Below are 13,676 nucleotides of genomic sequence, written 5' to 3'. Positions count from 1 at the left end.
GCCATTAAACAACTTACAGTAAATTTATATGTCTCAAAATCACTCTAAATGTACCGACCCAGTTTTCGTTTGACCTATGCCTCTCTTCTTTTTTTTTTTTTATATATTTTTTTATTAGAAACCGTTGGTACACAATAAAATACAGACAAGGGCCTACAACCACGAGGGCCGGCCGCTATAGAGCCCGAGGGCCCGCAATGCAACGCCACACATTCAAATGAACCAGAGGCAAAGCTCCTGGCAGTTCGTGAGCACATGTAACAGGCTGTGGCCATAGGCCAGGAGCAATCGGAAAAACCAGTTTCATTTTCTATTAAATATAAAAAACACTCAAGGCAATGAGAGTCCGAAATAGCAGCGTGCTCTTCCCAGGACGGGGAACAACGTACAGTGTCCAAAGCAGTTCTTGTCTGGAAGCGGGAGAGGGGGGCAACGGGAAAGCAAAGCATGGAACACACCTCACACCATCCCGCAGAATGTGTGTCTAGGGGGACAAAGAAATATCGACCTCTAACGGCAGAGGCGGGGTGCAGATACGTCCACGATATAAATTCCATGGACCCCATACCTTAGTCCATTTCCCGGGTTTGCCTCTCGCCACATACACCGTCTTCTTTTCCTGAAACATACACCAGTCCATATTCTCCTTCCATACCTCGATCGTGGGCGGCCTCGGGGAGCCCCACAGCTGTGCAATGTTACGCTTAGCCACCATGTACCCCAAGGTCACCCACTGCGTCTGTGCCGCATTACAATCATTCGGTTCCCAGACATTCAACAAACACCTCCTAGCCTCTGGCAAAAGGGCAACGTGCGTGACCTCCTCCATTACGGTGTGGATACCGTTCCAAAATCGCGCAACCTCCAAACATTCACATAAGATATGAAGAAAGGTACCCGGCAGGCCACATCCACGCTTACACAATCCCTCCATCGAGTAACCCATACGCAGCAAACCGAGCCCCGTGACATACACTCTATGAAGGATCTTCAGCTGTACGAATCGTAAGCGGGCCGGGATCGCCACCTCCTTCGGGGAGGCCACCGCCGATACCCAGTCCTCATCGTCCAGTTCCAGGCCATCGCCCGTCCATGCCTCCCGCAGACGGAGCAGCAAGTCCGCGCGATCATTAATGAGTTTCTTATGGTAAATAGACATAATATCGAAAAAAAGAATATCGAGTGGACAGAATATTGAGTTTTAAATATAGAATGGACAGAATATCGAATTACCAAAATATAGTGGTGAAGAATATCGAAAAACAGGTAAGAAATATCGATTGCAATAATATAGAAGTAAATAATATCGACAGTCATAATATAGTTGTTAAAAATATCGAATTTTTTATAGTGTTTTAAGAGTTAGTATATGTGTTAAAAGTATGTATTAATATTGTAATGTATGTTAGAATATTTTTAAAGTAATTAATTTTATGTTATTTTATTTTTGTGTAATTTAATTCCGTAGCGGGTTGTGGGTTTATAGGGGAGTAGGGTGGGAAGTAATTTAATTATAATACATTAAATAATAATTTATTGGAATTATTAATAATTTTTAATTTAATTTTGCGTTTTACTTCTGTAGCGGGTTGTGGGTTTATGGGGGAATAGGGTGGGAAGTAATTTAATTGTTATTAGTTAATTATTAATTGGTATTGAAAATTAATTGGTTGTTGATTAATTATTAATTGGTAAATAATTAGTATTAATTGGTAATTAATTTGTATTAATTGTTTAATTGATAATTATGTTAAATGTATTTATTTAATATTTGTAGTGGGTAGTGTGTTTATAGGGGAATATGGTGGGAAGTAATATAATTGTAAATAATTAATTATTTAATTGATTTGTGTATATTGTTAATTAATATATCTTTAATTTAATTTAGCGTTTTACTTCTGTAGCGGGTTGTGGGTTTATAGGGGAATAGGGTGGGAAGTAATTTAATTGTTATTAGTTAATTATTAATTGGTATTGAAAATTAATTGGTGGTTGATTAATTATTAATTGGTAAATAATTTGTATTAATTGGTAATTAATTTGTATTAATTGTTTAATTGATAATTATATTAATTGTATTTATTTAATATTTGTAGTGGGTAGTGTGTTTATAGGGGAATATGGTGGGAAGTAATATAATTGTAAAAAATTAATTATTTAAATAATTTGTGTATATCGTTAATCAATATATTATTAATTAATGATTAATTGGTATTATTAGCATTTATTAATGTTTCTTATTGAAAAACAATTGGTTGTTAATTAATTATTAATAGGTAATTAATTAAACAAAAATATATTGGTATTTATAAATAATCAATTATTAAATCTTGTGTGATTGGTAATTAATTGTAATACTTGTTTTGGTATTAATAATTAATTAATTGTTAACAAAATATTAATTTATTATTTTCCCTACTTTTGCACTTACTTGAGTGGGAATAGTAATTTTTACCCTACTGCTTTGCAACGCTTTCCCTACTGTTGCACTCTCTGGAGTGGGAATAGTAATTTGTATCCCTACGCTATCCAATGCTTTCCCTACTGTTGCACTCTCTGGAGTGGGAATAGTAATTTTTACCCCTACGCTATCCAACGCTTTCCCTACTGTTGCACTCGCTGGAGTGGGAATAGTAAATTTTACCCTCCCGCTATCCAACGCTTTCCCTACTGTTGCACTCTCTGGAGTGGGAATAGTAATTTTTATCCCTACGCTATCCAACGCTTTCCCTACTGTTGCACTCTCTGGAGTGGGAATAGTAATTTTTACCCCTACGCTATCCAATGCTTTCCCTACTGTTGCACTCACTGGAGTGGGAATAGTAATTTCTACCCCTACGCTATCCAACGCTTTCCCTACTGTTGCACTCACTGGAGTGGGAATAGTAAATTTTACCCTCCCGCTATCCAACGCTTTCCCTACTGTTGCACTCTCAGGAGTGGGAATAGTAATTTTTATCCCTACGCTATCCAATGGTTTCCCTACTGTTGCACTCTCTGGAGTGGGAATAGTAATTTTTACCCTCCCGCTATCCAACGCTTTCCCTGCTGTTGCACTCTCTGGAGTGGGAATAGTAATTTTTATCCCTACGCTATCCAACGCTTTCCCTACTGTTGCACTCTCTGGAGGGGGAATAGTAATTTTTACCCCTACGCTATCCAATGCTTTCCCTACTGTTGCACTCACTGGAGTGGGAATAGTAATTTTTACCCCTACGCTATCCAACGCTTTCCCTACTGTTGCACTCACTGGAGTGGGAATAGTAAATTTTACCCTCCCGCTATCCAACGCTTTCCCTACTGTTGCACTCTCTGGAGTGGGAATAGTGATTTTTATCCCTACGCTATCCAATGCTTTCCCTACTGTTGCTCTCTCTGGAGTGGGAATAGTAATTTTTACCCCTACGCTATCCAACGCTTTCCCTACTGTTGCACTCACTGGAGTGGGAATAGTAAATGTTATCCTCCCGCTATCCAATGCTTTCCCTACGTTTGCACTCTCTGGAGTGGGAATAGTAATTTTTACCCCTACGCTATCCAACGCTTTCCCTACTGTTGCACTCTTTGGAGTGGGAATAGTAATTTTTACTCTCCCGCTATCCAACGCTTTCCCTACTGTTGCATTCTCTGGAGTGGGAATAGTAATTTTTACCCTCCCGCTATCCAACGCTTTCCCTACTGTTGCACTTACTGGAGTGGTAATAGTAAATTTTACCCGCCTGTTATCCTACGCAGAAAATATTGAATATTTTTAATAAATATTACGTTAATATATATGTCTAAAAATTTTTTTTTACTTACATTAATTATTTATTAATTTTAATGTTATTTAAGTATTTTTAAGTATGTGTCAGTTAATTATATGTATTATTTCATTAATTTTACATTACTTTTAAAACATTTAAAAAATTCGATATTTTGACTAACTATTATTTACAACGATATTTTGGATTCTATATTTTTGTATTTTCCTGTTTGGAGATAGGGAGTCGATATTTTGGTATTCTATATTTTGGCATCGATATTTTTGTAAGTCTATATTTTTGTAGTCGATATTATGTCAGTGATCCGTTTCTTATAAATCAGAGAAATAGTGCTGTCGGGCACGTAGCCATCCAACACTCTATCCTCCAGTGGGGAATACTCGGGGATAGCAGCAATGTCCGGAAAAACCGAACACAGCGCATGGTAGACTTGAGCATACCGGAAGTACTCTCTATCGTTTAATTTATATTCAGCTTTAAGCATTTCAAACGTTTTGAAAGACCCCTTCGCCCAAAGATCACCCACCTTACATATACCAATCATATCCCATTTCTCAAAGCCTTTCGATCTCCACAAACAACCCAATCGCCCAGAGGCATACAACGGCGTCGCCCGAGTCAAGCGATCTCTCCACCCCATCGCAGCATTCGCCACGTGCCACACACGTACCGCAACCTGCGTGGGACCTGTCAACCGCGTGTCCGGGGTCACCGAGTACAGCGCCCTATTACAGTCCCCACCCGGGAGCAGAAATTTATCCATCTCGAAGGCCGGATTCAAGGCAGGACTGTATATCCCGTGATTCACCGCCGCCAACTGAGACGCCCAATAGTATCGTTTAATATCGGGGAGGGCGACCCCCCCATCGTACCAAGGGAGTGTCAACTTTGCGAGAGCAATCCGCGGCCGCCCGTCCCAAAACAGTTGGCGCTGAAGACCCTCCACCTCCCGGAAATAACGGGCTGGCACGACATCTAGAGTATTTTGCAAAGCGTACAAGAAGCGAGGTAGCGACATCATTTTAAACAATGCCGCCCGTCCGAGCGGTGAGAGCGGAAGTCGTCGCCACCTCGCGACGTCGGCCTTCAATCGCTGGAGGGGAGGGAGAAGGTTTCGCTCATAGCGAACCGCGGGATCCAGTGAGATAAAGATTCCCAAGTATTTGAACCCCAGGGTAGCAATCTGGATAGGGCAATTCCGTGGCAAGAGGGGGGCCTCACCCGTGAGGACGTAAACACACGACTTGGCCCAGTTGATGACCAGGCCGGAGTTGCGACCAAAGGAACTCAGTACGTCCACCAATACAATTAGCGACTGTCGGGGGGAGGTGAGATACAGAAGGATGTCATCCGCGTAAAGGGAGACACGGTCTTCAAACTCCGGCGTCCATCTAATGCCTCGCAACAACGGCTCCCAACGCAACCAGGCGGCGAGAGGCTCCAAAGAGAGTGCAAAGAGAAGGGGTGATAACGGGCCTCCCTGCCGCGTACCTCTCCCCAGTGCAAAGGGAGCCGACACCCTACCATTCACCACCACCTGAGCCAGTGGGTCAGCATAGAGTAATTTTACCCAACCAATAAACTCAGGGCCGAACCCAAATTTCGCCAACACGGCCCAAATATATGGCCACTCCAGAGTGTCGAACGCCATAGTGGCATCTAAAGATGCCAAGATGGCCGGCTCACGTATAGATTCCGCTCTAGCAAGCACGCCGTGCAACCGCCTCAGATTTAGAGCGGTATTCCGATGGGGTATAAAACCGGACTGATCCTGATGAATCAAGTCGCCCACGACCCGAACCAGTCGATTAGCCAATACCTTAGCCAGAATTTTGGGTTCTGCGTTCAACAGCGAAATGGGCCTATAGGAGGCGCAGCGATCTCGCGGCTTCCCCTCTTTGTGTATCACAACTATGTTGGCAAGGCGTTGGTCAGGGGGGAGGAAGCCCACCGCACGTGCCGCGCAAAACATGTCCCGAAGATACGGCGCTATCTTATCGGGACGCAACTTATATAGTTCGATGGGAAGACCATTAGGACCCACAGCTTTACCCGATGCGATCGAGCGAGTGGCCAGAGCGATCTCATCTGACGACAACTTCGCCTCCATCAATACTGCCTCAGCCTCCGATAGGGTTGGCAATGCAATGTCTCTAAGCAACAGATGGGAATCCTCCTCCGAACGCACAGAAACTGGAGAGTAGACCCCGCGGAAGTGAGCCGCGAAGCAGTCAACGATCTCCACCGGATCAGTCACACGCACTCCATCCAGTCTCTCCACAACGGGCACCACCCTGCTCGCTCTCTCCTTCTTATCCAACCAGGCAATCAACTTTCCGGCCTTATCCCCCACATCATACAGTCGTCCTTGCTGCTCTCTACTCATCCCTTTAGCGGCTTCCGTGACTAGCGCTCTATAATCTGATTGTTTGAGGCTGAGAACATGCAATTTCTCATCAGTAACTCCCCGCTCCAAGTCCTCCTCCTTTTCAGCTATTTCAGTTTGCAGGCGAACCACCTCTGCTCTCTCGCAACTCTTAGCATGGGAGATAAGGGACAAGGCCTGCCCCCTGATCACCACTTTATAAGCCTCCCATAGGGAGACGGCCGACGGCACCGACCCCACATTATCATTGAAGTAGCAATCAGTGGACTTGACCAGTCCCGCGCGGATCTTAGGGTTACGTAGATACCAGGGGCTGATGGGTGCCACTCTCCCCTCCGCCCAGGGACAACCCTCAGTTGCAACCATATAGGGGAATGATCAGAAATACCTCGGGCTAAATGACGCACCTCCCCAATCATCCCAGCTTGGATCGCCGGCATAAGCATGTAGTCAAGTCTCGAGAGACTCCCATGGGCCCCCGAGTGAAAGGTATATTGCGCCTGTCCCGGGTGCATCAATCTCCAGCAATCTACAAGTCCCAAAGTGTCCAAAAAGCCACCCAACCAGGCCTGAGCCCTAGGAAGATCCCTGGGGGGGTGACGGTCCTCCAACCCGGAGACAACGGCATTAAAATCACCCCCCAACACCAGAACCCCCCCAGGGAGTCCCAGGACCAAACGCCCCAAATCAGCAAATGAAGCCGTCTGTAACCCCGGAGGCACATAAACAGCCACGAGCGAAATAGTCCTACCCTCCCATCTCCCCACTAGTGCCACATAGCGCCCCCTATCATCGTGAAGCACCTCGTCCACTTCCAATGGGAGAGAGGCCCTAACCAGAATGCCCACTCCCCTAGAGCCAGAAGTGAAACCAGAGTGAGCGGCAAGGCGATAGCCCCTCCTATTTAGGGCATGGAAGGAGTTCCCAATCAAATGCGTCTCCTGCAAGAAAACAATGTCGGGCGAAATCCGCTTCAGAAACTGCAACACCACCCCGCGCTTGATCCTGTCCCCCAGTCCATTCACATTCCACGAAAGGATTCTCAATCCCCTACCCCCCATCCCACTCCCGTGCATGATACCCACATCCCGGAAAGCACAACCCGGATAAGTCAGCAGAGAACTTCACATTGCCTTGCGAAACAAACAAACAATCCCCAACAACCCCCCTCCCCCACAATCCCAAAACCACAACTCCCCCCTCCCTGCACCCCTGCTTGAGCCCAAACAGCCCCCCCAACTCGCAGTGTGCCTGTCGCCCTAGCATATACCACAAAAAGAACCCCAGAAGGAGGAAAGGACCCCAATAAGCTCCCCACAACCCCCAAGCATTTGGAGGGCATATTGTGCCAAACTAGGGTCCAGTTGAGCCAAGGTACAAAACGTCACCAGTCCAGTTCATCACCAGGAACCAAGTTCTAGTCCTGCTCCACCAAATCCGCTCTCCGCCATCCGACTGTCTCGATCCTGTCCCCGAGGCAGGGCATCCAACCAGTCTCCAACCGCCTCCGGCCGGTCGAAAAAGTGGGAACGACCCTGGAACTCAACCCGCAGCCTCGCCGGGAACAACATTGCATATTTCAGCTCCATGTCCCTTAAGCGCCGTTTGACGCCCAAAAATCCCAGCCGTTGTTTCTGGACCGCTTGTGTGAAGTCCGGGTAAAAGCTGACATTGGAGTTCTCAAACTTCAGCGGCCCGGCCACCCTCGACGCCTGAAGGATAGCATCCCTATCCCGAAAGTTAAAGAGTCGGGCGATGATAGGCCGCGGGGGAGCACCCACCTTGGGCGCACCACCCGGAATCCTGTGGGCCCGCTACACCGCAAAGAACTTGCTCAGTCCCTTGGGCGCGAGACGATTGGTCACCAGATCCTCAACAAAAAGATCCGCAGCAGATTCCTCCGATCTTTCTGGCACTACAATGATACGAACATTGTTCCGTCTAGCCCTGCTTTCGGAGTCCCCAAGTCGACGGTCCGTCAGATCACTGGCTAGCCGCAACCTACGGACCTCCGTCTGCAGGGCAGCCACGTCCACAGTTAGGCTCGACGCCGCTTGACTTAAGGAGTCGACCCGCTCGTTAGTTTTGGACAGGTCTGCCCTGACCAAATTCACATCGATCAGGACCGCATCCAGTTTATGAGCCAGGGTATCAAACTGCTGACCCACAGCGGTCTTCATCTCCTCAATGGCGCCCATGACGTCCAGCAGGGTCAATTCCGACGATGGGCCTGAGACCTCCTTAGACCTTTCAGGCGATTTATGCGATCCACCAGGGGATCCCTTTGTCTGCGCATATCGATCCATGTTATTGACCTGGGTATAGGCACCCCTCCGGGTTGACTTGGGTTTCGACTTGTCTCCGTCTAGTCTCACCGCCATCGTCCGGAGGCCACCAAGGCCAGCACCCGCCCGCACCAGGGAAAAAGGGACCAGGTAGCTAATTCAATGGAACACAGCCGTCACCGACAGGCAGCCCATGTATAGTCCGAGAGTCAGGCCAAACACTTCGCCGTCCGCGCCCCTCTGAAACACCAAAGTCTCTCAGCCGATATCAGAGAACACGCTTGAAAACGAAAGTGAAAGTGCGGGGTCCGTGGCAGGTCAAGCCCAGCCAGCCGCTGTTGTTCACTTCGTACCCGGGTATTTCACCAGCTCGAGATCGGGACCAAGGCAAGAGCAGGCCGCAAACTTCGGAGTGCAACCATTCCGGTTCCCGGCGTCCGATCCGAGTTTGGAAAACGTGTGGCACCTCAGCGCAAGTTCATCTGCAAAAGCCCTTCAAAGAAATCAGGAAGAAGTCAGGATAGACGTGGGAGGTTGCGGAGGCCCTCGAGAGCCGTAAGCCTACGCGGCCATCTTGGTTGAGCGCTAGGCTCCTCCTGCCTCTCTTCTTTTGATGTTTATTTTTCTTGCTTACAGTAACTCAATACAATATAGAAATGTTACTTTTAATTTTGTTCAGTTCTTTCTTCTTTTCTTTAGGCTAATTTCTTGTTTGTTCTCTTTCTCTTCTTATAGAGTTTCTCACCTTATTAGTACAGAAGCTACTCCTTGAACTCCAAACTCTGACTATGGAACTGCTTTAAATTCACAAGTGTAAAATAAACACTAGTGAAACTTGTGCTGACACTGCCCAGTTATTCCAAACGCTACTCAAATGCTTAAATAAACAACTTGTTGCGTGGACATGCGCAAGGCTGGGAACCGAGAGTCCCTTCTGTTCTCAACTACGCATGCCCCGATTAACACAGATATTTTGCTTACAGACTGCTTCATGAAGACTCAACTGCTCTCCCTCAGGCTCAGGAACTGATACACGTCGAATTAACGTTGAGGTATACGCGACGAAAGTCCCCTGACTAAATCTTTCACCGCACAACTCTAAGGCACGTCCTTCTTTCATCAATCTTCAGGTGAAGTGCGTGCTAATGGGGGCGCTTCACCGGGACATTCCAAAGTGCTAAGGGTTGTCTGAACGCTAGTATGCTGCTCAAGAGGTCGCTTCCTGGCGGCCATTTTCGAGGTACTACTCGTCCCGAATTTATGCAGGAAACAGGCTTTCCTTGCCTTCAAAGAAGCCTTGAGGCTAATTACACTAACTTAGAAGCCTTTCCTCTTGGGAGAGCTGAGTGATCCTGACAGTGAGGATGCTGCGGAATGTTGGTGAGTGAGAGAGTCAGTTGGAGGATGGGCTGAGCAGCAGGAAGGCTGCTCCTAGTGGGGCTCTAGATGATAACATCGTTTTTAATAAACCAACCTAAAATCTACATTCACCAGGCGTTATTTATAATCCCGGGCTTAGTACTCCGCTTCGCCCACGGAGTGTACGTAGCGCTGCCTGCTTCGCAGTTTTTGAAGTAGGCGTAGCAGGCAGCGCTACGCACACGCCAGGGCGAAGCAGAGCTGCCTGCCGCCCGCCACCCGCCTCTCGCCCGCCCTCCTTTTAAAATAATGAAAACTATTATAAAAACATTAAATAATAATGCCTTACCTGTAGCGCGGCGTCTCCGGGGCTCCCTCTTCCTAGTTGACAACTTCTTTCCGTAAATGCGCATGCGCCCGCGCATGCGCATTTCTCACGAGAAATACGCATGCGCGGACACCCGTGCATGCGCATTTTTGGAAAGAAGTTGTCAACTAGGAAGAGGGAGCCCCGGAGACGCCGCGCTACAGGTAAGGCATTATATTTAATGTTTTTATAATAGTTTTCATTATTTTAAAAGGAGGGCGGGCGGGAGGCGGGCGGCGCGTAGTGGGGCTACGCGGAGCGCACATGTGTGCGTAGATTTGGGCACACTACGTGCTGCTCCACGTAGCCCCACTACGTCCACTACGCCCAGGCTTGGTTATTTATTTAGAACAGATCTCTTAGGGTACGCTTCATTGTAAAGCTCTCTTAGGATATTCCTCACTGCCAAGCTCTATTGGAGAACACTGTAATTTGAGTGTTCTTTACTGTGAATTCCTGCTACTTTAGTCTTTACTACAAAGATCTGATAGTGATATTGCTAGTGGTACTCTTCATAAAAATATCTGATAGTTGCAATGCCACTTGTGGTGGTAATTTAAATGGTGGTAATAGTGTTATTAATGATGGTGGATGTAATGGTGGTCAATCAATCAATCAAACAGGATTTATAAAGTGCAGCAACTCACCCATGAGGGTATCCATGCACTGAGAGCCAAGCTGCTCTGGTGGCATCAGTTGAGTAGCCAGGTCTTGAGTTTTGTTCTGAATTCCTGTAAAGAGGGTGAGGTCTGGGGATGGAGGGCAAGGCTATTCCAGGACTGTACAGTGAGGAAGGAGAAGGAGCGCCTTCCACTGTTGCTTCGGTGGAGGGTGTGAGCGAGGGAGACGGAGGCGGAGAACAGGGGCCTGGAGGGTTGGTGGAAGCTCAGACAGTGGTTGATGTATGCTGGTCCTTAGTTGTGTAGGGCTTTGTAGGCGTGGGCCAGAATCATGAATTGGCATTGGTGGTGATTGTGGTAACAACTCTTCTATGTGGAGTTCTGTTAGTATACTTTCACTGTAAAGCTGTGTTGAATTAATCTTCACATTGAAGTCTACCTTTCACTGGAGAGCAATGTTCACCATTATGATGGAATTATTTTAATGGTATTAATGCTTTCTTTATTGCAAAGAGGCTGCAAACCTTCTGCAATACACGTAATGATAAATTTTGCATCTGGTAGCAAATTTAGAATTGACAAAGGATGCTCTGTACCTAATGTAGTATTTTCATAATACATTTTAAGTAGAAATGGTTACAGAGTAGCCAACAATTACATAAGAACACAATCAGCTGAAAGTTCACAGAAACTCTGTATATGAAGATAATGAGAATATTGAGTTAATACCATAGATCACAAAAGGGCTACCATGAAGGCGATGCATATTATATATTATTCCTTGATTCTTGGAAGTGTAGGGGTGGGGAGGAGTAGTATGAGATCACAGTAGTAAATGTAGGAATCTCATAAAGGGAAAACTCACAGTTTTGATTGCAGGAGAGGAGATTTAGCTCTAAGAGTCAGCAGATGACACTCCAATGAAATGGGGCAGGAAGCTGGAATACGCAACTGCATGCTTGTGTGTAGGGAGTGTAAGGTTATGAAACACAGAGCTCAAAAGTGTAAACAGTGCCTAAAAGGTTTGAAGGTAGTACATGCATCAAAAAAGAGTTTCAGGAGATCTCAGATAGGGGCGGAAAGTCAGCTGACCTGTCCTACATGAATAGAGGCGGGATGGTGCTGGGCAACAGAGACATGTCCGCACCATCAGCAAGCGCACATTCACACATGAGTCCATGGATTCCGATGTGAGCGAGAGGTCCCAGCTGATGGTCAAGACGGCTATTGGAGCCATGGAGGGTTTGAGCGGTAGACAGAGTCATGGCACAGTGCTGTTGGATGACAGGCAGCACTTCCAGGCCACAAGAGGGCCAGGTTTTCTGTTTGACAATATTTTGTGGTTGTTGTGAGTACTATTTATGAGTATGCACTATTATCTTGCTTCTAACACTTTGTTATATACACCTTTTTCAGTTCCCATGGGGTTATGGACTCCTAAAGGACCCTATTGTGTTCAAGAAAACCTTTCCTGGGACCTTGTAGCTCAGCTTCTCCAGGGTCTCCATTTTCCTTAATTAGTTCCCACTCATTATGGACAATTTTTACCTACTTTCACACCAATTACAGACCAGAGGTCTGCCGGGAAATAATTAATATACCATTTTGATATCAACAGTCTTTGGTGGTAGGGGTCACTCAAAACAAACATTTAACTTTCAAGAATTTATTTCAGGAAGCTTAACATAGGTTCTGGTGGAAAGATACTTACAAACACAGCACCCCAGAATGGTACACCGCTGTAAATCATAACCGCCACAAAACTGGAGGACAGAATGCCACCCAAGCAGATACTGACTATTCCAATCATGATCTGCACAACCTATGAGAGAAGACAAGGGAGCGTTAGAGATATAGCAAGGTCCAAACCATGCGCCCAATGTGTTGTGTCTGTATTTAGGATCACACATTTTGTTGGGGAACTACAACACTGGAATGCACACAGCACGCACATTTGGTGAGATCTGTGAAATAAGAACATCTTTTTATTGGGCAAGGCAATTACTCAAGGTATCCTGAGAGTCTATGTGAAAAGAAGTGTAGCGATTGCAGATCTGATTTGCACACAATGACCAAATAATGCACGGGGACCGTATTACACTAAGTGTCCCGGGGGACGAACATGTGTGTACCTGCTTTCTACAGCATTACAGTAATGTGGTATAGAAGAGTCTACAGAAGCTTGCACGCCCCCTTCTCTAGAGAGGGCAACTCTCTAGAGGTTGAAAAAGAAGAGAAATCTGTTGTCATATGGTTAGATGATACCACCCTCATCTAACACATCCTACAGATTCTGCAATCTCTGTTAATTCCAGCACAAACTCTGGTAATCTCTAGAAATGGCAGAATACCTAACCTAAACGTCATGCTAATATGATGTGCTTTATGGGACAGGCTGATAAGGATCAGCTTAAGTATTGTGAAATCCGAGGTGATACAAACTGAAAGTACGTTGGCCCTGACACAGGACTATGTCTGCATATATCCTGTGCCTATTGAGGTGAGTGCCTACCGCAACTTTAAATCATGATTGGTGTACTGTTCACGTATTAAATTCATTATTCAGACCAAATTGCTCCAACATATAGTTACGTTCTTGTAACGTTTTAACCACTTGACTGTTGAGGGTGAGACATTGACATTCTGAGCATTGCCACTGCAATGCTGAAAGTGAGAACATTTCATCCTCCACGCAAGTGGAGAAAATCCTTTTGATGCGAGCACCCCTCTCAGATTCTATGCAAAATCAAAAGAGATTTTTTTTTGTTCAGTTGCTTCTTAAATATAATTATATGTTTGTATTGCTGCTTTGCCTAATGGACCAGCCTCTGTCAAAACCAAAGTGCTATACTTCCAGTGATTCCTCCTTGCCTGATGATTTCTGGAAGAAGCATG

The 13,676-nt window shown here is 45.9% G+C and overlaps 1 protein-coding gene across 2 annotated transcripts in view; it reads right to left on the bottom strand.

Moving 5' to 3' along the window:
- The window catches only part of LOC146839623 (membrane-spanning 4-domains subfamily A member 15-like), a 174,078-nt gene that overhangs the window by 129,932 nt on the left and 30,470 nt on the right, over nt 1–13,676 (bottom strand). For both annotated transcript variants that reach the window (XM_085651700.1, XM_085651701.1), the window contains exon 3: nt 12,493–12,603. In XM_085651700.1, coding sequence (XP_085507826.1) covers nt 12,493–12,603 — 111 coding nt within the window. The remainder of the gene's footprint in view (nt 1–12,492; nt 12,604–13,676) is intronic.

This window comes from Triturus cristatus, chromosome 4_1 (genome assembly GCF_964204655.1).
Source record: "Triturus cristatus chromosome 4_1, aTriCri1.1, whole genome shotgun sequence".
NCBI classification, from domain to species: Eukaryota; Metazoa; Chordata; class Amphibia; order Caudata; family Salamandridae; genus Triturus; species Triturus cristatus.
The sequence above is the reverse complement of the archived record's forward strand: the minus strand, read 5'-3'. Positions and strand labels throughout refer to the sequence as shown.